General features: G+C 39.7%; 1 protein-coding gene across 13 annotated transcripts in view; it reads left to right on the top strand.

Moving 5' to 3' along the window:
* Window positions 1–22,965, top strand: part of Osbpl6 (oxysterol binding protein-like 6) — a 134,291-nt gene that overhangs the window by 98,210 nt on the left and 13,116 nt on the right. For 9 of the 13 annotated variants that reach the window (XM_013512645.1, XM_013512652.1, XM_005373388.2 and 6 more), the window contains 8 exons: window positions 91–114; window positions 8,692–8,799; window positions 10,297–10,434; window positions 17,230–17,317; window positions 17,800–18,053; window positions 18,785–18,922; window positions 19,250–19,313; window positions 21,820–21,898. In XM_013512645.1, the coding sequence (XP_013368099.1) occupies window positions 91–114; window positions 8,692–8,799; window positions 10,297–10,434; window positions 17,230–17,317; window positions 17,800–18,053; window positions 18,785–18,922; window positions 19,250–19,313; window positions 21,820–21,898 (893 nt within the window). The remainder of the gene's footprint in view (window positions 1–90; window positions 115–8,691; window positions 8,800–10,296; window positions 10,435–17,229; window positions 17,318–17,799; window positions 18,054–18,784; window positions 18,923–19,249; window positions 19,314–21,819; window positions 21,899–22,965) is intronic. The other 4 variants (XM_005373382.2, XM_005373390.1, XM_005373387.1 and 1 more) reach the window with 1 other exon arrangement.

The following is a 22,965-nucleotide window of genomic DNA, read 5'->3' as shown; positions in this document are numbered from 1 at the left end:
TCCTTTAAGAATTCAATGTTGTTATATGATTTTGTGTGAGAACTCAGTGTTTATATAAAATATTATTCACTTCCTGGTGCCTTGGATCAGAGTGAAGGAGCAAGCAAATCCTGGGTAAGTGGTTCTCTGTGTGAATCAGACCCTGCTTGAATAACTAACTTCAGTCCCTAAAACTTAGACGTAAACTATATCGCCATGTCTTATGTACTTGAATCGTCAGCGTATTTTCAGTGTGAAGTTTTATGTCCTGGTTGCTGCTACTTGGCCACACTTCCTGCATTCACCATGGTGCACGCTGCTTCCAGTGCTATGCCCGGGGCTCAGGAGCATGCGCATCAGCAGCACTACCCTCCCAGCCCGCAGAGGGGTTCACTCACAAGAGCCCTTAAAGGTTCTTCTGGACTCTTCTCATGTCACAGAGCTGTCCGGCACTCAGTTGACATCAGTTGATCTTACGAATCGTTATTCTGAGTGTCATGAATCAGAAAAATCAAAATAAGTGAAATATACATACCGATGTTCTCTTATGAACACATAAAATACAGTCTTGGTCCCCTAAATGTTGGAATGTTCCCTTACTAAGTATGTAATGATAGAAGCTTAGAGATGTAAATCAAACATGTACTAAGAAAATTGGTTTCTTGCTTGCTGCTTGCTTGCTTTCATTTGCTTTTCGATAAGAATCATTGCTAGAGATCTAGGTTTGAGCTTCAGGTGAAATTAGAAGTGATTAGGAAGAGAAGTTTTGAAAGTTATTCATTTGTTCATACTTTTACTCAACTAGCTGTATACCGGGTATTGTGCAAGATAATGGAGCACCATGTGTCTGATCCCCAAGAAGCTCATGACCTTATTGGGAAGATGAGCAGTATTTGCCCAGGGACAGTAGAGAAGGGACCACACCGCAGCATCCACAGCAGTGCAGGCTTCTAAGGCTCCATTTGTTCGGAAGAATGACAGATCCCTAGCTGAGAGCAGAGCCACAGATCACACTTCTGAAACAGCCCAGGAAGAGCCTACTGCTAACATAAAATTAAAAGAAATCAAAATTATATAAACTTGCACCCTTTGGGTAAAATATTTCCCTCTCATTGACCTCACTGAGGTCAATGCACATTTATTTGCATCTAAAGTCAGGGCCTCGGTAGATTTTTTTGTTGGACCTTTTGGGTTTTGTTTGTTTTATTTAGATCTTTTTTAGCCAAAGGGCTCAAAAGGTGTGAAAGTCCTTGGGCACTCCAAAGACTGTTGCACACCATCCTCTAGATAAGTTCATGCTTGGAACTGTGCATTGCCACAGCATTTTAGCTGTGTTCACATTTTGTATCCACCCATGCCCTTCCCCTGGACCAGGTACTCCTTCACTGATCCTCTTACCACCGAGAGGCTGTTTTAGAAATCACTGCAGCCTCTGCTTAGACATTTGAGTTTACTGACAGTTTATTCCTATCTGATGAATAACTATCCATGATTAGACCACTGGAGAGGTGACTGAAGAATGGAGTGAGCGAGGAAGTGACTGTAGGACTATGTAAGTGGGTAGGAACCTGCGCATCAGGGTGTGCACAAAGGAATTCAGATTTATCCTGCGGTGATGGGAGGACTTGAATTTTAACTGGATAATGGTAGTGCTACATGTTGAAAATATTACTGCGTGTTTCTGTGTTTTGGAAAGATTAGCCTGCCATGGTATGAGGTTGAATGAAATTGAAGCAAAACTGGTTGAGCAGACTTTTAGTATTTGAAATAATTCAAGAATGTCTTAGTGATACCCGAGACAATATTCCTGAGCTGAGGAGGTACCAGCATCAGTAGGGAAAGGATGGGTTGGAGAGACACTGAGGTGTGATCGCTTGGAGATCAACTGAATGTTAGAGAGAAGGAGACAGAGTCAGCTCCAGGTTTTTTACTTAGCTACGTAGGAAATGATAGTTCTTTCCCCAAGAAAGCGAACAAGTGGAAGTGGTTTGTCAGAAATGTATGATGAGCAATTTTGTGGCTCATCCAGCACACGATTGGCTAAAAAGACCTAGAGCTCAGGGAGAAAGATGTGGGTGCCACAGTATGTCATTGCAGTCACAGGTGTTGGTGAATCGCTGTTTCCAATCAGAATAAAGGAGATGCAGTGGTACTGGTGCTGCTTGTTACGGAGCACATTAATATTTTAAGAACAGGCCCAGAAAAAGGATTCTCTGATGGAGACCCAGAAGAAGCAGTCAAGGAATTGAGGAGTGATGACCACTGAGGTCAAGAGTAGAGGTTTAATAGTCTCACGAAGGGAAAACTTAACAGCATCTGGTTAACAGCAAGTATCACGTAGCCTGAATGTTAACCCTGGAATTTGCAGTCATCACAGCATGTGTAAAAGAAGGAGCCAGCTGAAGATGTTGAAGGTGGGAGACAACTTACGCAACCATCCCTGATAGCCTAGTCTATCTTCACCATCCTGACTGTAATACAGCAATTAAGATTGAAGAAATCCTCAATAGCTTGAGTACATGGAGACAGTTGCCTTCCATGCTCTGAGTATATTTTTATATTAGTACAACCTTACATGATACTGTCATTTTAAGGTAGCCTGAGGCATTTTTGGTCCACATTCAAGTGTCATCAGTTATCTTCTTCATGAGTGGGTCTTCCCACAGAAAAGGAAGCTAGGAGAGAGATGGTATTTAAATAACTTTAACTAGCCTCACATTTTTAAGCTTATATTTTATTTGACACAAGTCTTAGTTGATATGTTTCTAATGATCAAAGTGCTGCTTTTCAATGAGGTCTTTACGTACATCTATCAACTTCACAAATTCTGTCAGGCAGCCCTTTAGAAATCACATAGTATATAAAACATGTGAAATTATTCTTCACTACATGTTCAGCATAAATTATTACTTGCCTGGAGTGAATAACAATGTGGAGGGCTGGACAGTTAAATGAATTCCTCTTCTAAAATAATATTACTGCCCCAATCTGTATGTGTACAAACATGTACACAACTTTGTTATTTTACCCCCATGAAACTTAAATTAACTTCCACACCTGAAAGACAGCATAGTATTGGGCTTATGCTTGCAGGGCAGGATATTTTATGCAGAATCTATCCCTTATAGACTACCTTATTACACATCAGCTATAATTTCATGTTCTGTTTTATGTGGTACCCGAACATCAAAATCAAGCACCATAGTATGTAAGATGAAGACAACCTTAGCACCCAACTCTACTTGAGTTTATCTTCCCATGCACAGTATATTACGCTATATCACTGTTATTATTATGATTTCTGGGCACAGAATTTGTGTAAAGCTTGTGCTAAATGTAGGAAATCAGGTCCATAGGAATGCAAGCAACAAAATATTATCCGTCTACTCCAGCTAAAATTACCGTGTTTCATTAAATTCACATGCCATCAATTGTTGGATGCATTATTATTTTGTGCATTGCTGAAAAGAAAAGGACCATTACTGTCAATTGAACTGATGCTTTGCGTCAGATATGCTCATTGTGGGAGGAATGTGCATCTTAGAATCAGTGAGATGTGGTGTATATGAGAACAGGAGCAAAACATTGGCTCAGCATAGAGTGGCATACTTCAAAATTCCAATTGTGGTATGTGTCATTCTTCCTGTCCACAACATTTTACATACCCAAAATAAATATTCTGTGATGGAATAAAAGTTCCAAATCTATTTATTTGTTTCTGAATGCCACAATTCCTGAGATTTGGCTATATGTGTTGTACATGAAGGTAGTTCTCATGGAATCCTTTATATATCTTATTTTTTAAAGTATCTGTCACGTTTAAACTACTGTCATTTTGCCCATAATTTAGCAGTATTTAAAAAGCCTTAAAGAGTTTTTACCCATTGACTCTGTGAGTCATGTTGCTGTGACTAGTCTAAGGAAGTAATGCTGAATATAGAAAATAATCATGTACATAAATATTCATGGCAGCATTGTTTACTCTGGTAAAAATTATTACAAGTGTAATAATAGGAAATCATTGCCTATTATGCAACTGAATGACGTTTCTGAAAAGCTTGCAACATAAAAGAAATGCTTATATGCAAAGAATAAGGGGCAAACACAGGGTACAAACTATGCACCCAGTAAACAATGTGAGAAAATGAATAGGAAAGAAGTTAGAAAGAAATATACCAAACCACCAACAGTTGAGTAGTAAGGTAAGCAGTTTTAAAAATATTTTTCTGGGCTGGGGATATAGCTCAGCGGCATAAGCACCTGTCAAGTGCAGGGTCCTGAGTTTGATTCCTGGTACCGAAAAAGAAAAAAACTTTTCTATATTTTGCATTTTCCAAATATAATAGTACTTAAATTGAAAAAAATCAAAGGTGGTTTTAAAGAGCTACCCAGCATTTGGTTTTTGACATCACTGTCTTTGACAGTTTCCACACTTAATTTCTCACTTATACTGAACCAGTTTTACTTTTATCCGGAGGGTTTGCTTCTGTGATGATTCTCTCTTGCAGTATGTTTCAAATCTTTCAGCTGTGAGGCTGCCGGTTTCCTTCCCAGACCCACAGTTCCACTGAGTAAAATGTTTATAACAGTCTCACCCAGTCTAACGTAAACTCTCACCAATTGTCTGCAAGGTTAATAGCTACATATGTAGGGATTTAGGTCATTGAGTCTGGCTCAGAAACTCAAATGGCAGCTTCTTTTCTGCCCTGATGAGGAACCGTATGTTTCCTGGATATATTCGACTGAATGTGAAAGACACCGTCATGGGGAAATGAGTATGCCATGCAGTTTTTAGTGCGGTACGAGCCCACTTAACTGAGTAGTGAGGATATGTGCAAAACCTACTTAACGAAGACTTTAGAGACAGTTCCTGGCTCCCGGGTGCTCCCTCGGATCAGACGCTGGCCCTGCAGTCACTAGTAGAACAGTACTATTACTGACACATCTCGGTAGCTTTTCTTGCTCAGTGGCTGGCACCAGTGGCTGGGGATCTGCCTCCATTTTCCTTGCTTTGCCACTGTTTGCTCTCTTTGAGGACATTCTCTACATTATTTCAGCCATCTTCTGGGCTCTGTCATGTTAATTATCACTGAGAGCCTCATTTCCCTGACAATGTCTGTATTCTGCAGTATTCTCAGAATTTCTATGGTACCAGTACAGAGAAAGCGGAGTTTCAGGGAGGTACATCCTAATGTGGTCCTGGCCATGGCCTGAGGGTGCTGTACCACGCAGCTGTGGGCACTTGGTTCTAGCAACCTTCAGAAACAGTCTGTGTGATCAAGGCAAAAGGAGGAGTCAGCCTGGGTAAGATGCACAGAAATGGGCTGTTGCATGCTCCCTGAGCGGCTTACTCTCTGCCACTGGGGCTGCCAGAGATGGATATTTATTTCATGCTTTTTGTGCTGTATAACAACTTTTCTCCACCACCACATATATATTAGTAACCAAAGTATGCCTTTTAAACGTTTAGCTTTGAGTTCCACACATGTTTGGAATAATAGAAGCAGGATGGGGTCTTCTACTTTTGTCCCAAGTCTCTCAAGGAGAAGTACTAAAATGCATTGCTGTATATTTAAAGTAGAGCCAAACACTGCTTACCTGTGGCACAATACTAATATTACTATTTTGGCAATCAACTGTAATTCTTTACCAGTACTGGTAGATGATGACAGGCCCTTGGCTTTAAATCTTAAATATAATTTCAAAAAATATACTTTTAAAGTTTGAAAAAATTAAAGAATAAACACTTCTATTATTATTCATCTCAAGAAATACTTTAACTAGAATTTCTCTTTTATCCCCTTGCTACCTATTTGCTACCCATTTGTCAGTTGAGGAGAGTTTTAACAATAAGAGAAGTGATTAATAAGGACACAGGGGCTGGGGCTTTAGCTCAGCGGCACAGCTCCTGCCTGGCAAGTGTACGGTCATGAGTTCGATTCCTGGTACCGGAAAAAAAAAAATAAGGACACAGATTTTTTTTAAAAATTCTTCAAACCATCCCAGTGAATGACAAAATAAATTTTTCATTTAATGTAAAAATATTTTATGTTCCTGTTAGAGAGCCAGATACTTAATATCAACCCATTGGAAACAGAAAATCTTCCATTGTGTAAGACTCAGATACAAACCAGAATTATTTTTACATTATCCTGGAAGGATACTTGCTCTGCCTAGTGATAATCAAAAAGCTATGTGAGATTCTGATTTAATATTTCAATCAAATTTAAGTGGACTTTAAAGGTTATCCAGTATCATTGCCTTATTTTTTACCTAAAGAAATTGAGATGCAGCAAAACTAAGCATCTTGCTCAAGACCAGTTACCGTTCAGATCAAGAAAACCTCATCTTTGATTCCCAGTCCAGGATTTTTTATTTTTCACATTACATCTAATAAAAGAAAAAAAAAGACATTTTCAGATTTTAAAAACCACTTTTCCCTCATTTTCTGTTGATATTAATGTTTAGAGGTTATCCGGTGGCTGGCACACATACCTGTTAGGCAGGATCATATTTAGTAAATAAGGAAAGGGTTTAATTGAGCATTTAACATTTTTAAACATCCAGAGAAAACAATTCTACACTTTCCTCCAAACAGCAAACTTGTGTTTAACATCCCCATGCTGGAAAAAAGCATTTCTTGTGCTTGCCTTTGAGTTTTTGTCGGATTTCATTAACATCATTCCAGCAGCCACAAAAGGTGCAGTCATTTTGAAGGAACCATTAGTTGAGGTTTGTATAAAACCCTCAGGTTAAGACTGTGGTTCTGGGGGCTGGGGATTTAGCTCAGCGGCAAAGCGCCTGCCTGGCAAGCGCAAGGTCGTGAGTTCGGTTCCTGGTACCGGAAAAAAAAAAAACCAAAACCAAAAAAAAAAAAACAAAAGACTGTAGTTCTGCAATTAAACCCATCAAACACTGCCATGAGGCCACCCGCTCACACGGGACAAAACAGATCTGTTTGTAAAGAGTTTAATAACCAAGACAACTTACATATACTTCTAGGCAGAGAAATAACGCAAGAACAAGTACACAAGCCTGTAATAGCCACAAAGGATAAGATCAACATAGTTTTTATTTTTTTTGTAATTTTAAATATTTAAGGTTTTTGCCCTAAGAAAAATTATCCTGAGCACTCTTACAGGCTAAAAAGATATTAGGAGTCTTCCTTTGAGGCACATAGTTTTGGATTTGTTTTTCCTCTACTAAGAACATAGTTTTTCTAATTCATCCCTGCTTTCTCAGATAATCAGGGACCTGTTTCCTCCTATCCCCAGGCATAATAGCTGTTGTTTCTGTATCCACCTTTAATCCATCAGTACTTGACACACCAGACCAAGTGTATTACATACTTGATGCATTTTACAAAGGAGTTTTGAAGGCTTTAAAAAAAAAAAGCCAAGGCTGCCAGTGAACGCTTCTGCCCTCAGAAAGCAAGAGCTGGGCTGAAAGGAGAGAAGAGGTGGGAACAGGGGTGGAGGGAGGTGAGAGGAGTCACCTTTTGCTCCCTGCTCCAGGAGCGGGGCCTGCAGTACAAGCTCAGAGCTTTGCTCCTTTGTGTTTACCCTGGTTGTTTTAGTAGGTACAGTTATAATTAGGATATTATACTTGTGCATGTATTGCTTCACTGTGTGCCTTGACTCTAGATAAAGCAGATACTGTCTTAGTAAGCCCTGACGCTGACCTTTTAGAACATCCACCTTCACTTCCAGTGGCTAATTTTAATGGGAAGGAAAAGAATTGCCCATCTTTTCACCGGGCCTTGACCTCACACAGGTGTTACACTTGAGACTTGGTGAAATTCTGTGACCCTCTCCTGTCTTATTTAATGTAACAGATCCACATACAGCAGTGTGGTGTGCATTTCCGGGGGGCTGGCTTGACTTTGGTCCCCAGGGGCCCTGGAGGGAGGCCGTGCATGTAAAGCTGTTCTATTCTTATAATACGTGGAGTTGTTGCACGTACTAAACTCTGTTGTAGCAAGTGGTGTTTCGTGAGCACCAACTCAAGGGTGCTGAGAGTGGAGTGATGTAGCTAGCCTGGAGTCGGTTTGCTGTTAGTCTTGTGTTCTTTATCATGGTTGTCTGTGTCTACACTGGTCAGCGAAGGCACCTTTAGTCTGCACTTGAGTGAGTTCCACTCCACTGCCATGTGTATTCATTATATACTCCCAGAGAATGAAAATACAGCTGTTTTCTTTAACCAGACTAAATATAATTGTCTCAACGCAAGCCAGTTTATTACTCATCCCATTTCCACAGAATTGTTACAGTAACTACAGCTTTGAAATGACTGTCAAACTTTAGAGAGAGAGAGAGAGAGAGAGAGAAAGGAGGGACAGAGGGAAGGAGAGAGAGAGAGAGAAAGAGAGAAGGAAAGAATTTTCATCCCAGACCAGAAGGTAATAGATATGTGGTGGTAGACTAGACTTGGATGTATAGGCCTGACTGTAAGAGAGATAAAATTCCACGTATCATTTTCATAAAGTCCACTAACTCAGCCCATGAATCTACTAAGAAGTGACCTTACAGTACAAAAAGCATTAATACCTGAATTCTAAGCCCTCTACTTCCTGCTTACTGATCGAATCTGACTTGGTGACTCTAAAAGTAAGAGCGTCACAGATGTTGTTGTCAAAGTTAAAGCTGTGTACTCGCTTTGTTCTATGCTTGCTCCTTAATATGAAATTACAAGTGTGGCTTTTGTCGTTTTAAGGCACTCAACCAGAACGCTGAACTAAGGAGTCGGTTGAACAGAATACACTCAGAGTCTATTATTTGCGATCAGGTTGTCAGTGTAAATATTATTCCTAGCCCTGATGAGGTAAGACTCATTTTTAATAGATGTAGAGCACCTATTTCATAGCATCTGAATTTACTGCATATTTTTGTCCATTTTTGTACAATTCTTTTACTAGTAATAATATTCACTCCATAAATATGTGTGTTGCTGACATTTCAGTGTTCTTTGGAATGTAGAATCTATATGAGTTTGGTATCATTTATGGGTGAGCACTGTCTATTTTTATTTATGCCTGTTTTACCCTGATGTCACCAAATTTTAATTTATATCTCTGTTCCAGCCTGTTACTTTTCTGTGTTTTATTCTTTATTTAAGATGTTCATTATCACTGCATGGCCAATGAAATATTTTTTAAAAAATTTTTAGTTGAGGAGCTGCTAAGTAGAGGTTTCCTAGTAGTAGGACATGGTGTCATCCCAGTACTTGGGAGGCTGAGGCAGGACTCTGTCTCAAAATAAAGAGAAAAAAAACAAAAACAAAAAAAACCCTGAAGATGTAGCTTAGTGTAAGGCCCTGGGTTCAATCTTTAGTACTGAAAAAAAAGTTTCAATTAGGGTTTAGAAAGAGAAGTCAACTGATCTTGCTAAGATGATACTGATGGTGCTGCTCTAGCCCCTACTGATAACAATGATAATTAATAGCTAATAGGTGTCAAGTGAATGCTTGCTGCATGGTAGGCGTTGTGCTAACCATTTTGCATGTGTTGTCCCATCTGACCCTTCCAACAATCTTCTGAGGTAGGTGCTATTATCCCATTTTTTGGATTGAAGAAACGGTAAGAGAAGAGGAGAAATTCAGAATTTGAGCTAAACGTCAGTGTGTAATTGTGTTTAAGAATCTTTGTAAAATGATTATTCTATGGCTGTGAGAATCTAAACTTTTTGACAGTAATGTTAGAGCTTTGTACACAGTGATACATGTAGGTGAATTTTAACTAATACTATAAGGTCACATTTAAACCAAATACATAGATTTCATTGGAAATCTCCAAATGCAAGGGGTCAACCATCTAGCTGTGTAGGATAGGTCATCCCAAGGCAGTTTATCTTTGACCTTAGTACCTACTCTGTGTGTGCTCACCTTCAGGGACTGTGGCCTTGGTGACATTTGCATTTACTCAACTGCTCAAAATTTAGGAATGTTTCTAAAATTTATCATTCAAAAATTGTTTAATAATCTTCAATGAAAATCTTGTCAACCTGTAATATATATTAGAATATGTAAATACACGTTTACAAGTCTTTCTGATTTAAACTCACATCGCTTCCTTGAAAACAATGTTTATTCCTGAGAGTTTGAAAAATACAATCTGAAATGAGGTTCCATACTTTTACACTGTGCCTTTTAGAATCTTTAGTAACACCCAAGAAAGAATCTTATACCGTAGCAAGTGAAAATGACTTGTGGTCACCAATCTTTTAACACAGTGTGGGTTTCTTTAGAAATCCAGCTAATGGGAAGGAATACCTTTCTACCCGGGAAACAAGTAACAGTAACATTTGCTTCTCTTTTCTGCAGCCTGGTGAGCAAATCCATGTCAATCTCCCCTTGTCCCAGCAAGTAGCCAATGAGAGCCGCCTCTCCATGTCAGAATCTGTATCTGAGTTCTTTGACGCCCAAGAGGTGCTGCTGTCTGCAAGTTCATCAGAAAATGAGGTAAGGCAGCTGGGTGTGTTGACCTCCACAGCTTATAACCATGAGTTTGAGTTAAAGTGAATACGATTGTGGAATTTTTTGATAGTTGTGTTTGTCAGTTTACATCATAGTAAGATGCTCAAATTGTAGGAGAGCCAGCAGCATGCAAACTATATTGGTTCCCATTTCACTGAGTATTTGACCATACTTTTGGGCATCAGTTTAGTACTTTTAAATTTGATAAATGTAAAGGAAAAAAGTCAAACATTTATTCTGACTTTGTCTATGATTCCTGTTTTAGGGTAACCAAAGAGTTGATGACTAGCTAACAAATGTAAGAATAATGGGAGAATCTTAAAAAAATCACCATTCAGGCATGCATACAGACATACATATTATATATTTTTGCCAGTGACATAAATTGGAAGTTAGAAGGGTAGTGTCTAGCATATATCTGGCTGGGTAATTATAGTTCTTTCGGGTTAGCCATTTACTACCACAAAAGCTATATTGGATTGCTATTCATTTTTTGTGACTCTTGGCAACGTCTTAGAAACTGGGGACCTCTTTCTGGGGCAGGCTGTGGAAATTAATTCTGTTTCTGAAATTTATTCAAGTATGCTTTGAGTTTTGTTTTGTTTTTTCATAAGGAAAACAGCCAGAACTTTCCCATACAATCAGTTAGGACTTTTATCATTTGGTACTACAAATCTGTACCACATTTTTACCAGAGAAAATCATTGCTAAGTATTATTTCAATAAAATAATGGGAAGGAAACATCCTAACAATTAGTAGTAGTTATTTTTGGATATTTAGAATTATGAGCAATTTTAGAAACAAATATAATATGGGATGAGGAGAGAAATAATGAATATATATCATGTTTATACTGGAGGAAATGTCAGATAGGATTCTTGCATCAGGTGCTGAATTTATTAGCATACGGTGCATGTACCCGCCTCTGTGATCTCTAGGCAGGCATTAATAGGTTCAGAGAGATTTCCATTCACAAGCCAGAGGGCTATTTTAATTATGTGTAATGGCAGTTGATGCTATCAGATGGACAGAATAATAATGCTTGCCGTTACTGTCTCTTTCCCTCTAGGCAAACCTGCAGGACAAGTCTAGTTGTAGTCAGGAGCTGCTTAGTGAGCAGTGAATGGGAGCAGAAGTGAGCTGAGGGAACCTTAAGGCCAGGAGGGCCGGATGTTATGGCTCCATGCCCGCTCCCATTTATAGGGATACTCTGCCACACAAATAGGTATTTTCATCCTCACCCTCAGGGTCCACCATGCTGGGGATATGCTACTAGAATTTTCTTTTGTGGCTGACCTTTTCAGCTCCCATGCTGACCCAGTACTCCATCCCTCATTCAAATTATAGTCAAACTTGACTCCACCTTATCTGAGCTCAGACCCCCCATCCAATGACTTTATAATCTCTCTCTCTGAGAGCAAATTTATTTCCCTATTTCCAAGTTCTTGGTGCACACCCAGTTAGGTGCCCAAGTGTCACTTTTACTAAGTACTAGAGGTACAAAAGTGAAGAAGACAGGCAGCAGTTTATTGCATAGGTCCAAGCAAGATGTTAGTGCCACCCTTGGGGAAGAATTGAAGCTGACGGCAGCATCCTTAGAGGACTGGGAGGATAGAGGGCAGCATGGCAATGGTACCTTTACTTTGAGACATCATGAGTCTACTGACCTCTCAGGAGGTCGCTTGTCAGGCATTTAAATAGGCAAGTCTAAAGCTCAAGGACAGAGCAGATTTAGAAAGAGTCAGCTCAGGATCCACAGAACCAGAGACTGCTGCCTGTGAGACTGCTGCCTGGAGCTCGTATAACCTCTAACTCTGTGTGTCCAAAAAAAAAAAAAAAAGAATCAACAAACCCCTTCCCCACATATCACCACCACCCCAAAGAGAAACAGTCCACCCATACCCCTCAGTGACTGCTTTAGGCTCTTCTAGCTAAATATTCATATCAGACACTTGTGTATTTTCCTCCATCCCATTTGTTCTCTCCCAGCTGCCCATACAGAGTCACTCATCACTCTGTCATCTAAAACTCTCACTCTCACATCCACACCTCGTCCTGCAGCTTCACTGCCACCGCTCCAGTGCAGCGCCCCGGCTTTTCTCCCGCTGGACAACTGCCCAAGTGCCACAACTGTTTTTCTTGCCGCCTTGCTTATCCCCTGCAGTCCTTTCTCATCAGCCTCCACTCTGCAGTATCCTTGGGCTAACACCCTAACTACTAGCTATCCACAGCAGTCTTTATCATCTGGTCCTGCTCTTGGGTGCAGCCTCATGCTGATACTATTCTAGAGCCTTCCAGCAGCCAGCAGAGTCACTCCTGCCATCTTTTACAGACTATTAAAAAGAACTTTATACACACGTTTCCTTTATAGCAATTTACGGAGCTAGGTCAGGAGATAAATGCAAGTGACAGTCACTATGATGTTCTCAGAGTTGCTCCTGCACCTCAGCAAAGCTTGGTTAGTGAGTGAACCTCGTCTGCCATAGCCTCTAAGTTTCCTTCTGATGCGGTCTCTCTGGAAGACCTCTTGAGTCCTCACACTGACACACTTGGCAAGCCAGCCCAGAGACTTTACGTGTGCTGACCCTAGCAGCAGCCACAGGGTCGGGTCAGGTTGTGTGTCCTGCACTCCAGCTGTCAACAAGATTGGCCCACTGCCCTTGCATTCACTCTGGCTGCGGGGCTTCCCCAAGACCTGTACAATCAGTCCTCCCATTCCTTACTCAAACCTGCCTTCAGGGAAGCCCATGGTGGTGGACCTGTCTGTAATCAAGAGCTGTCATTCCTTGTCTCTTCTCACCTTCTATATCCCTCTTTCCTCATTTTTCCTTCACACTTGCCACTAACAAAATATACATTCCGCTTTTTTTTTACTTGTCTCTCCACTAGAATTCATTAGAGACAGAGACTTTTCCCACTGTGTCGCCAACAGCGGAGGAACCCTGGTGAGCCCAGAGCAGATACTCAATAAGTATTTGCTAGCTGAACAGAGGAGGCAGAGCTTCGTCTCTAACACATAACTCTGAGAGGCATTAGGGCATTATCCATCTTACACCAACATTTTCCATGACTGAAGGGAAAAGGGACCATTTTCTTTTAACAGGTGCACTTTACTTTTCTTAATAGATCCTCAGCACCTGTTAACAGAAAATGGCCCCTTGTTTCTAGAATAATCTTTTTGTCCTATGCCTGCTTTTAAACTTTTTTCTGCTCTGCTACGTGTCTGGTCATGTTTAGAAAAAAAAAAAAAAAAAAAGTTCTGAACTCTTTTGAATCCTGAAGTTTGTAGAGACAATATTTAGTTCCAAGATTTCTTGACCATGGGGGAATAAGACAAATTTAATTATAATACCAAGAGCCGGGGCTGGGGATTTAGCTCAGCAGCACAGTGCTTGCCCGGCAAGCACAAGATCATGAGTTTGATTACCGGTACTGGAAGAAAAAAAAGCCAAAAAAAAAAAAAAATACTAAGAGCCTTATTCTATGTACAGGATGACATGAGAGGATCACATCAAGACAACCCCAACTGTGCTATTGCCCACACACATGCATATGACATTACATGACTTTCTTGGGGCCCACTGTTACCGTGGAATTCTTTTATACCTGTAGCATTGGGTCATCTCTTTGATATCTTAGTTTGATAAAGGTCAGAAGTTGAAGAGAAATAGACTATTTATAGTTTTGTGAGATAAACATGAGTGTTTCTTAACAAATATTCAAACAATAGACATGCATACACTATGAATATGATTCATGGGGGCAGTTCTGTCCTAAACATACTTGAGTGTATTAGCTTTTTTCTCAGAAACTGAATAAAGAGTTTCATTTTTTTCTCCTCTACTAAGCTAAAAAAGCTTTGGTGGCCCTGATGGCTAAGCCTTCAGCTCTTTTGTAATCCATGGAACTGTGGGAGCCAAGTACAGTGGGAAAATAGGAATGAGAAAGAGATTTTGTTCTCAATTTACTGTTTTTATTGACTTACTATGTGCAAAGCAAAACTTCCACTCTTCATTCCTACATGCATTCTGTCACTCTAAATGTGTGAGCTCATTTCAACTCTAATTTTGAAAACATCAGCAATAAATCCAGAAATTTTAAAAGTAAATGCTAATTGTTTTTATTACATAGGTTTAATTTTTTATACCAAAAGGTTGGCATAAACAAAGTTCAAAAATACATTGTTGGTAGGACTGTAGACTGGTGCAGTCACTGTGGAAGTCAGTGTGGAGGTTCCTCAAAAAACTAGGATTAGAGGTCCCACTTAACCCGGCTATTCCTCTTCTGGGTATTTTCCTAGAAGAACTGAAAACATCATACCACAGCAATATGTGCACCCATGTTTATAGCAGCACAATTTGTAATAACTAAATCTTGGAAATAGCCCAAATGTGCATCAGCTGAGGAATGGATAAAAAAGATATGGTATACTCAGCTATAAAGAAAGATAAACTTGAGGCTTTTATAGGTAAATGGATGCAACTAGAGACCCTTCTCATAAGTGAAATAAATCAGACCTGCACATGTGAATGTGGTATTATCTCCTGAGTGTGAGAACCTGAAAGAGTAAATAAAATCTGAATGGTACAATAGATATTGTGAAAGAGAAAGAAAGTACTCAAAAGGAAAGAACAGCTAGGATAAGGGAAAGGAGAAAAGAAAGAAAGAAGGAAGGGGAAAAATATATATATACACAAGATAGCTAAGATAATTGTACTACTAATTTCTATTGGTTTATTGAAAACAACAGTTAATGCTTAATTTTTTTGACCAATTTTGCATGGTTATATCTAGTAATCTGAACAACTACTTTGAAGACAACAATAAGCAGTATAACAACCACTGCTGAACTTATACCATCTTGTTTTTTTGAAATTCTGTATTGTTTCTAATGTTTCTTATTGGTTTTTTTTCTCTTTAAAATTAAAATTAAAAAGTACATTGTGAGCCAGAGATAAACGCAGTGTATATGACAACAGAAAAAATGTGTCAGCCAGTTGGTGGCACATGCCTGTAATCCTGGCATTTTAAGAGATTGAGGCAGGAGGATAACAAGTTCGAGCCCAGAGCAGATGACTTAAAAAGACCCTGTGTCAAAATAAAATATAAGAAAAGGGTTGTGGTTGTAGCTCAATTCAAAGGCCCTGAGTTCAATTCTCAGTACCATAAAAAAGAAAAAAAGGAAGAGAGGGACGGATGGAAGAAGGAGGGGAAGGAAGGATGGATGGTATGAAAGATAAGGAAATAAATTCTCAAACATTAAGCAGATCTTTAATGTTTAAAGATCTTAAAAAAAAAAAGAACAATATGCAGTGGTATAAGTAGTCGTGGAGAGATGGATTTTCCCCATTGCTGCTGGAGAGAGCAAAATAATGCAATCTTTCAGGAGTGCAGTTTGGCAACATGTGGCTAAAGCCTAAAAGTGGTTCATTCAGTTATAGAAATTTTAATGAAATCAGCAGGCAGATGTACAAGGGTGTTCATCCAAGTATTATCTGTAACAGTAAAATGTAGGAAACCACTTCAGTGCTGGTTAAATCCCTTGTGTTACAAATGTTCAGTGAAATATGCTGTCTTTCCAAATAAATATAGAGAGCAATGGCCCCTGGAGTGGAATTACATTCAGAATGCTGGAAAGCAGCATAGAAACTGATTCCTTTGTCAGCATCCAAAGTCAGCTGTAGCAATGTCTTTATATAGGCATTTGAAATTGGGAGATAGCATCCAACCAAGTGTTAAATGTCGTTACCTTTAGCGATCAGATGGTGGGTATTGTCCTACATATCTGTTTTTCCCCCTGTAATTTCTAGCATCTTTACAATACAAACGCTGTATTTTTTATGTGTAGGAAAAATAGATGTCTTCTTTGGAGACAGCGAATAAATATTAACAATATTCTTGTCTATAGCAAAGACACTGATTTTCCCTTTCCTCTTAAGATTCTTATCTGCTCTGTTTCTCTCTCCCCTTCATATGCACGTTGGTCTTTAATTTTACTTTCCTGTTAATTTTGGTTTCAAAATTAAGTTTGGTGTCTTTCTCAGGAAGAGAGTGGCTTCATCCTTGATGTTTCCTCAGCCCTCACGGAAACCACCTCATTCTAACCTATCAGTGTTTCTTACCCAGATCTGTGCACACGGGCCTCCCTTGGGAAAGCCGCCAAGGGCCCTCCTGAAAACTAAATCTGACTCTACATTCCCTTGCATTTCTGTTGATCCGTAATAACCCATAAGGTTACATGTGAACCATTTATGTTGGCGTGAAAAGCCTGTCGCTGTGATACTTGCCTCTTGTTCTCCCCGCGGTGTCAGAGCCACTCCCTACTTCTCAGAATTTCTAGGATAAATGTTTCCCTCGTGGCCTTCGCCTTTCTACATTCTCCTTCCTGTAGTTCTGTCTTGTAAGGACTGGACAGTACCTGTTTGTTCTGCAACACACAGTTGAAGTATCTTTACACCGGCAGCCTCGCCTGCATTCTCTGGAGGAAATCGCAAGGCTTCCTTTTATGAACACTCTCGGTGTCCTGACACATTTCTGCTTATGTTGTCCTTCCCCAGCTCTCCACCCCAGCGAAGGCAAGTTGCTGTGTAAGACAATGGCTCCTCTCCAGCAGCCCCATATCCTGGCCCATGGAAGACCCTCGAGTTGCACGTGTGGTATTAGTCTCATTTGACTAATACTTGGATATTTTTAATCACTTGATTATCTATCTGAGCTTTCAAAACAAGAACCAGAACAAGAATTCTGATACCTTCTGTGTTCTGCCTTCCCTTCCTCAGGCCTCAGATGATGAGTCTTATATCAGCGACGTGAGTGATAATATCTCAGAAGACAACACCAGTGTTGCAGACAATATTTCTCGGCAAAGTATGCATCGCCTGAGCTTCCAGGTTCTTCTGCCTGCATGCTGAATTCCAACGCTTATGAGCTGATAAGCAGTGATTCCCCTCTCACCCATGTTAATTTTCCAGCTGATTGTTCCATAGTTTTTTTTTCCATAATAATCTGTTGAGACAAAGAGTTGCAAAAATCTGTTAAGTACATGTTTAAGTGAAGAAGTTTTGCCTCTTGCTCATACCCAAAGTCTAAATCCTTATTAAATGTATATTTTTATTTGACTTGTCTTTTCTTAAATACTATTTTAAGCATGTGTAACACCTAGTTTGAATAACTATACGCTGATGTTTTGTGCATTTGTCCACAACCTCCAGTAGACACTCTGTTTATTCTTGAGAAAGTACAGTGTAATCGAGGCTCAAGAAAGGTATCACCATCAGAGTTATTTTCCTTCCTGATTTTGTGAAATCTGAAAAGCAAAGCGTCTCTCACTGTGATTGTCCCTCTGCCAGTCCTCAACGGGGAGCTCACGGGAGGCGCCTTCCGAAACGGGCGGCGCACGTGCCTGCCCGCCCCTTGCCCCGACACCAGTAACATTAACCTGTGGAACATCTTGAGGAACAACATCGGCAAAGACCTGTCGAAAGTCTCCATGCCTGTAGAGCTCAACGAGCCACTCAACACTCTGCAGCATCTGTGCGAGGAGATCGAGTATAGCGAGCTCCTGGACAAAGCTTCAGAGACCGATGATCCCTACGAGCGCATGGTAATAAGGACAGGGCCGTGCCCTTAGGATCTGAGATAAGCCACCAGCCATTATGATGACACATTTGGTTTTTGCATAACATTCTCCCTGCATAGGTAAGACAGGAATTGCTTGGGTTGTAAAATCAAGTAGGGACAAAAGGTTCTAAAGGCCTGTCCTGGAAGGTACACATTTTGTAACTTCTGTACAGTCTAGTATTTCTAAAGTTAAGCTGCAAAGTATCATACGCCATAGATGTTGAAGTCAATTAAAAGCACTATGAGCTTTTCCTGAGTGCCAAGAGAGCCCATCGGTGCAGGAACTTAGTTCTAAGAAAGTAACTTGCTCTTGGTACCTTGCCCTTTACTCCACATGACTGGAAAACTGGCCCAGCCTCTGACAGGCGCCACAGCTCTAACCCTCCTGCATGTCCTGCTAAGATGACACACACAGCGGAGCCTGTAAGCTGGGCTGAGGACTTTTGAGCCTTATGATACTCATGAGACTGGGCAGACGTATGAATGGAGAGTGCTTGCTCTCCGTGGCCCGCTGGTTCCCGTAGCAGTGGTTTAACATCATTTGAACTTATTTTTGCCCATGAGCTGATGAAGACTTACGTAAATAATAGAAAATGCAAGTGGCATCAAGTCAGTACCCATCAACACGGGTGTATAAACCCTAGAAGAACATAGACAGACAGACCTAGCAGTGGTCTCGCCTATATTATGTTCCTTTCTCAAATGTTTTAACAGGTTCTCGTTGCTGCATTTGCGGTTTCAGGCTATTGCTCCACCTATTTCAGGGCAGGAAGTAAGCCATTCAACCCAGTCCTGGGGGAAACTTACGAATGCATTAGAGAAGACAAGGGATTCCGATTTTTCTCTGAGCAAGTAAGTCAGCTTTCTGCACAGGTTGGAAGGCAATCGGGTGATGAAAACACCTTTTGACAACTGTCAATTTAGAGTAGGTGATTGGACCAATTAACAGAAAACTCAGCTTACTTGCACTGTCACCACCACTGAGGGTTGCAAATTCTCTGTTTACGGGAGAAGTCTTTAAAGTTACAGATTTACTGATATATCTTGAGAATAATTGCTTACAGAAATGCTTAAATTATAATTTTCATTCGTGGTGACCGTTTTTCATCACAAAAATATATATCATCTATGGAAGTTTGACGCTGTTATCATTGCCTTCTTTTTTTTCTTAATTACCAGGTTAGCCATCATCCACCCATATCTGCTTGTCACTGTGAATCAAAGAATTTTGTGTTTTGGCAAGGTCTGTATCTCAGTGATAATTTAAAGTCAATGTATGCATTTATGGGAAAGTTTCTAGCTTTTGAATTCACTGTACTCAGTTTAGGTTTCTACCTTTGAATTCAGAGAATATTGGTAATTGCTGAGGAGCTCAGTTTGAGGAATTAAACTCCCTGGTGGAAGTGTGAAACTGTGTCATCTAGGAGGTGACGTTGTTTATCTAGGAAGCAAAGCCTGTGGAGCAGCAGAGCCCCTTGCTGGATGTGCCGCTTGGAGCTGTCATTTTATCCCATTGTGCCTCGCTACCCAATATGTACCACAGAGGTGATATCTGCAGCCTTTCTGGATCTTGGGGTGTGCAGAAGAGTCCAATCTGCAAGATTTTATGGCACATCATCCAATTGTTCCACAATATCAGAGGTTTTTGGATCTACAGATTCAACCAATCCAGATAGAAAATTTGGGGGGAAAAAAGTTGTATCTTTACTGAGCAGTGTACAGACATTTTTCTTGTCATTATTCTCTAAGCAGTAGAGTATAACAATTATTTATATAGCACTTACATTGTATTAGGTATTGCAAGTAGTCTAGAGATGGTTTAAAGTATATGGGAAGATGTGCGTAGGTTATACACATATAATCTACATTGCCATTGCCATTAATAGAAGGGACTCAGTTGTCTGTGGATTTTGGTATCTAAGTGTCCTGGAACCAGTCTCCATGGATACCAAGGGACACCTGTGTAAACATTGCAGTGATCTGTGGACGTTAACTCACTAGAGCTCAGGACTTTGAATTCTGTACTTACTAATACCCAGTCCTATCGGAATGTTACAAACCTGCCTTAAATACAGTTTCTAAACCGTTTCAGAAAGAAAAGGAAGGAAAGAGGAACTAGGGTGGGGGAAAAGGGAAAGAAAGGAAGGGAAAAGAAAAGAAAAGAAGAGAGAAAACAAGATAGTTATAATACTAGTTTCTCTTAGTTCATTTAAAAGAAAGGTTTGCGCTAATATTTGGAGAATTTTTTATGCCCGTCTCTTGTACTCTGTGTAACTACTTTGAAGATAACAACAAGCAATGTATTAACTGTATTATTTTGTTACAAAATTTTGGGGTTTTTTCCATAAAATAAAAAAAGAAAAAGACATTATGTAGATTTGACCACTCGGTATAAACAGTTTCTTCACGTTTGCGTGGGTGCGTCATTGCTCACAGAACAACTCTTCTCATAACCATTTCCTTAACGTGAAAACACAAAATGATAGGGCACTGTAGCTATGTTTTCCAACAAAATAATACAGTAAATCATTTCTTGGTCGTAACCAAGAATCAGAAATTGTATGGCAACAACAGTAAACTCCCTCGGTCCATCAAAATTGGACTAGGTGGTCATTATAAATGTGCAGGTGTATGTGAGTGTCCACGAGTAAAATGGAAAGGCATCCTGAGATAAAGTGCTGGGCCTTAGGCCCTGTCTTCATAACCAGAGTAGGAATGCATTCGTTGAATTAAGCCCACTCTCATAAATCTTCCATATCTGTACTTAGAGAATTTTTTGTTTTTTTAGTTCTCTCAAATCATGTAATCCTTTCATGTACTGGGGAAAATATGTATATAAATCCATGATATTTCCATACTGCAAGTATTCTTAGATACACCTTAGGTTGCATATATATGTTAACTATTTTTAGCATTTAGTTAAAACTGAACAGGTAGCCAGGGATATAGTAGTCAGTGGCACAGTGCCTGTCTGGCAAGCTTGAGGCCCTGAGTTTGATTTCCTGGTATGGAGAGAAGGAAGGAAGGAAGGAAGGAAGGAAGAGAAAGAAAGAGAAAGAAAGAAAATGAAAGAAAGAAAGAAAGAAAGAAAGAAAGAAAGAAAGAAAGAGAGAGAGAAAGGGAGAAAGAGAGAAAGAGAAAGAAAGAGAGAGAGAGAGAGAATGAACTTAACATTACTATCTGACAAGAAAGAAAGAAGAAAGAAAGAAAGAAAGAACAAACTTAACATTTATTACTATCTGACCATTACTGTTAGTGAGGTCCTGAGTTTGATTCCTGGTACAAAGAAAGAAAGAAAGAAAGAAAGAAAGAAAGAAAGAAAGAAAGAAAGAAAGAAAGAAAGAAAGAAAAAGGGAAGAAATGAAAGAAGGACTTAACATTTATTACTCTCTGACCATTACTGTTAGTGTCTCTGTTCATATGTATATGTGAATAAACACACACACACACACACACACACACACACACACACACACACATGCATATCTTATTCCAGGCTCCTTCCAGTGTGTTAATTGAAGAAAAATATAGAGCATGATTATGGAGAAGCATCAACAGTGGAATTTTTAAATCGCAATTAATATTTTCACCTTGGGACATCTTCAGAAACTTGTCGTGTCAAATCCACAACATAGAATCAATTGTAATTACAAAACTTCTTTGCCAGTAGATTACAAAAGGTAGTTTTTATAGAACAAGTGATTAGATATGGAGTATATTTTTTTTTATCCTCTACCCATGTCATTTAGATATCAGATGGAAAAACAAGTTCTGGGGGAAGTCGATGGAAATCCTGCCTGTCGGCACACTGAATGTCATGCTTCCAAAGTACGTTGCTCTCCTCTCTCTTGCTTTTGACCTGTTAGCTGCTTTTCTAAGCCAGAAGTGAGTATGTTGTCCTGTAGAGGATGCCCAGGGTCCATTTCCCTCTCTGCCCAAAGTTTCTGTTACCTTGAGCATAGTTTTGAGTATAGACTCCCACAAAACTCAATGAGAAGTCTCACAAATGTACCAAAGTTTCCTGTTTCTCTCTCCATGTCCTCCATTCATCAGTCAAATCTACATAATCTGTGCTGTCCCAGACACCATAATAGTTTGCATTTTATGAGATCCATGTTATTTTGTCAAACAAAAATAAAGGTGACCTCTTATAGTTGTGTTCTATAGGAAATAAAAAGGCGTATAGGATAGAGCCTATAAATCTTTTAAAATTAATTGATGTTTTCATTAAGTCCAAAGGCTTGATTAAGCTGGTTTTGTTTTTGTCTACTTGAAGGACAGAATTTGCTGGTGCATTGGATATGAAGGAAGGTGAGAGAGAACTAAACTATGAAAATTCATGAGGAAGAAAGGACATTTTCCTCGATATCTGTAGTGCCTACATCTTACCAATTAGATCTTAGAAGTATTTTATTTTATTGTGAAATAACATTTTATTTGAAAATATATATATAATATACAAATTTAAACATGATTGAAGCTATTTCATTCAATACCAAAAATTCTGTTACGTTACCCCCAGGATTTGCTTTAGATTTCTGCCATCTTAATTGTGCTTGTCCATCTTTTTCCTGAATAATTGCAGTATTCCCACTGTTGGTCTTAACTTGAATTATGAAAGCGTCTTTAGAGTAATCTTTCTTATGTGTAAACCCTAGTTAAACTTCTCCCTGCCTCCAGCCCTTCCTAGGTGACCCGTTGTCTGCAAGGTAAATCCATACTCTTTGACAAGATCCTGAAGGTCTGCGTTGCCACCTTTCCAGCCCTACCTCACACCGTGAGGCTGACTAAGGATAGCATCACAGGCCCAAGCGCATCCTGCTCTTCTGGCCCCTGGGGCTTTGGCAGGGATTTTGCCCAGTACAAGTACCCTCCTGTGCACCATCCAAGTTGAG

This window comes from Chinchilla lanigera, unplaced genomic scaffold (assembly GCF_000276665.1).
Source record: "Chinchilla lanigera isolate Chin_1 unplaced genomic scaffold, ChiLan1.0 scaffold00002, whole genome shotgun sequence".
Lineage (NCBI taxonomy): Eukaryota > Metazoa > Chordata > Mammalia > Rodentia > Chinchillidae > Chinchilla > Chinchilla lanigera.
Note: the sequence above shows the minus strand (reverse complement) of the source record. Positions and strands in the feature narration are given on the sequence as shown.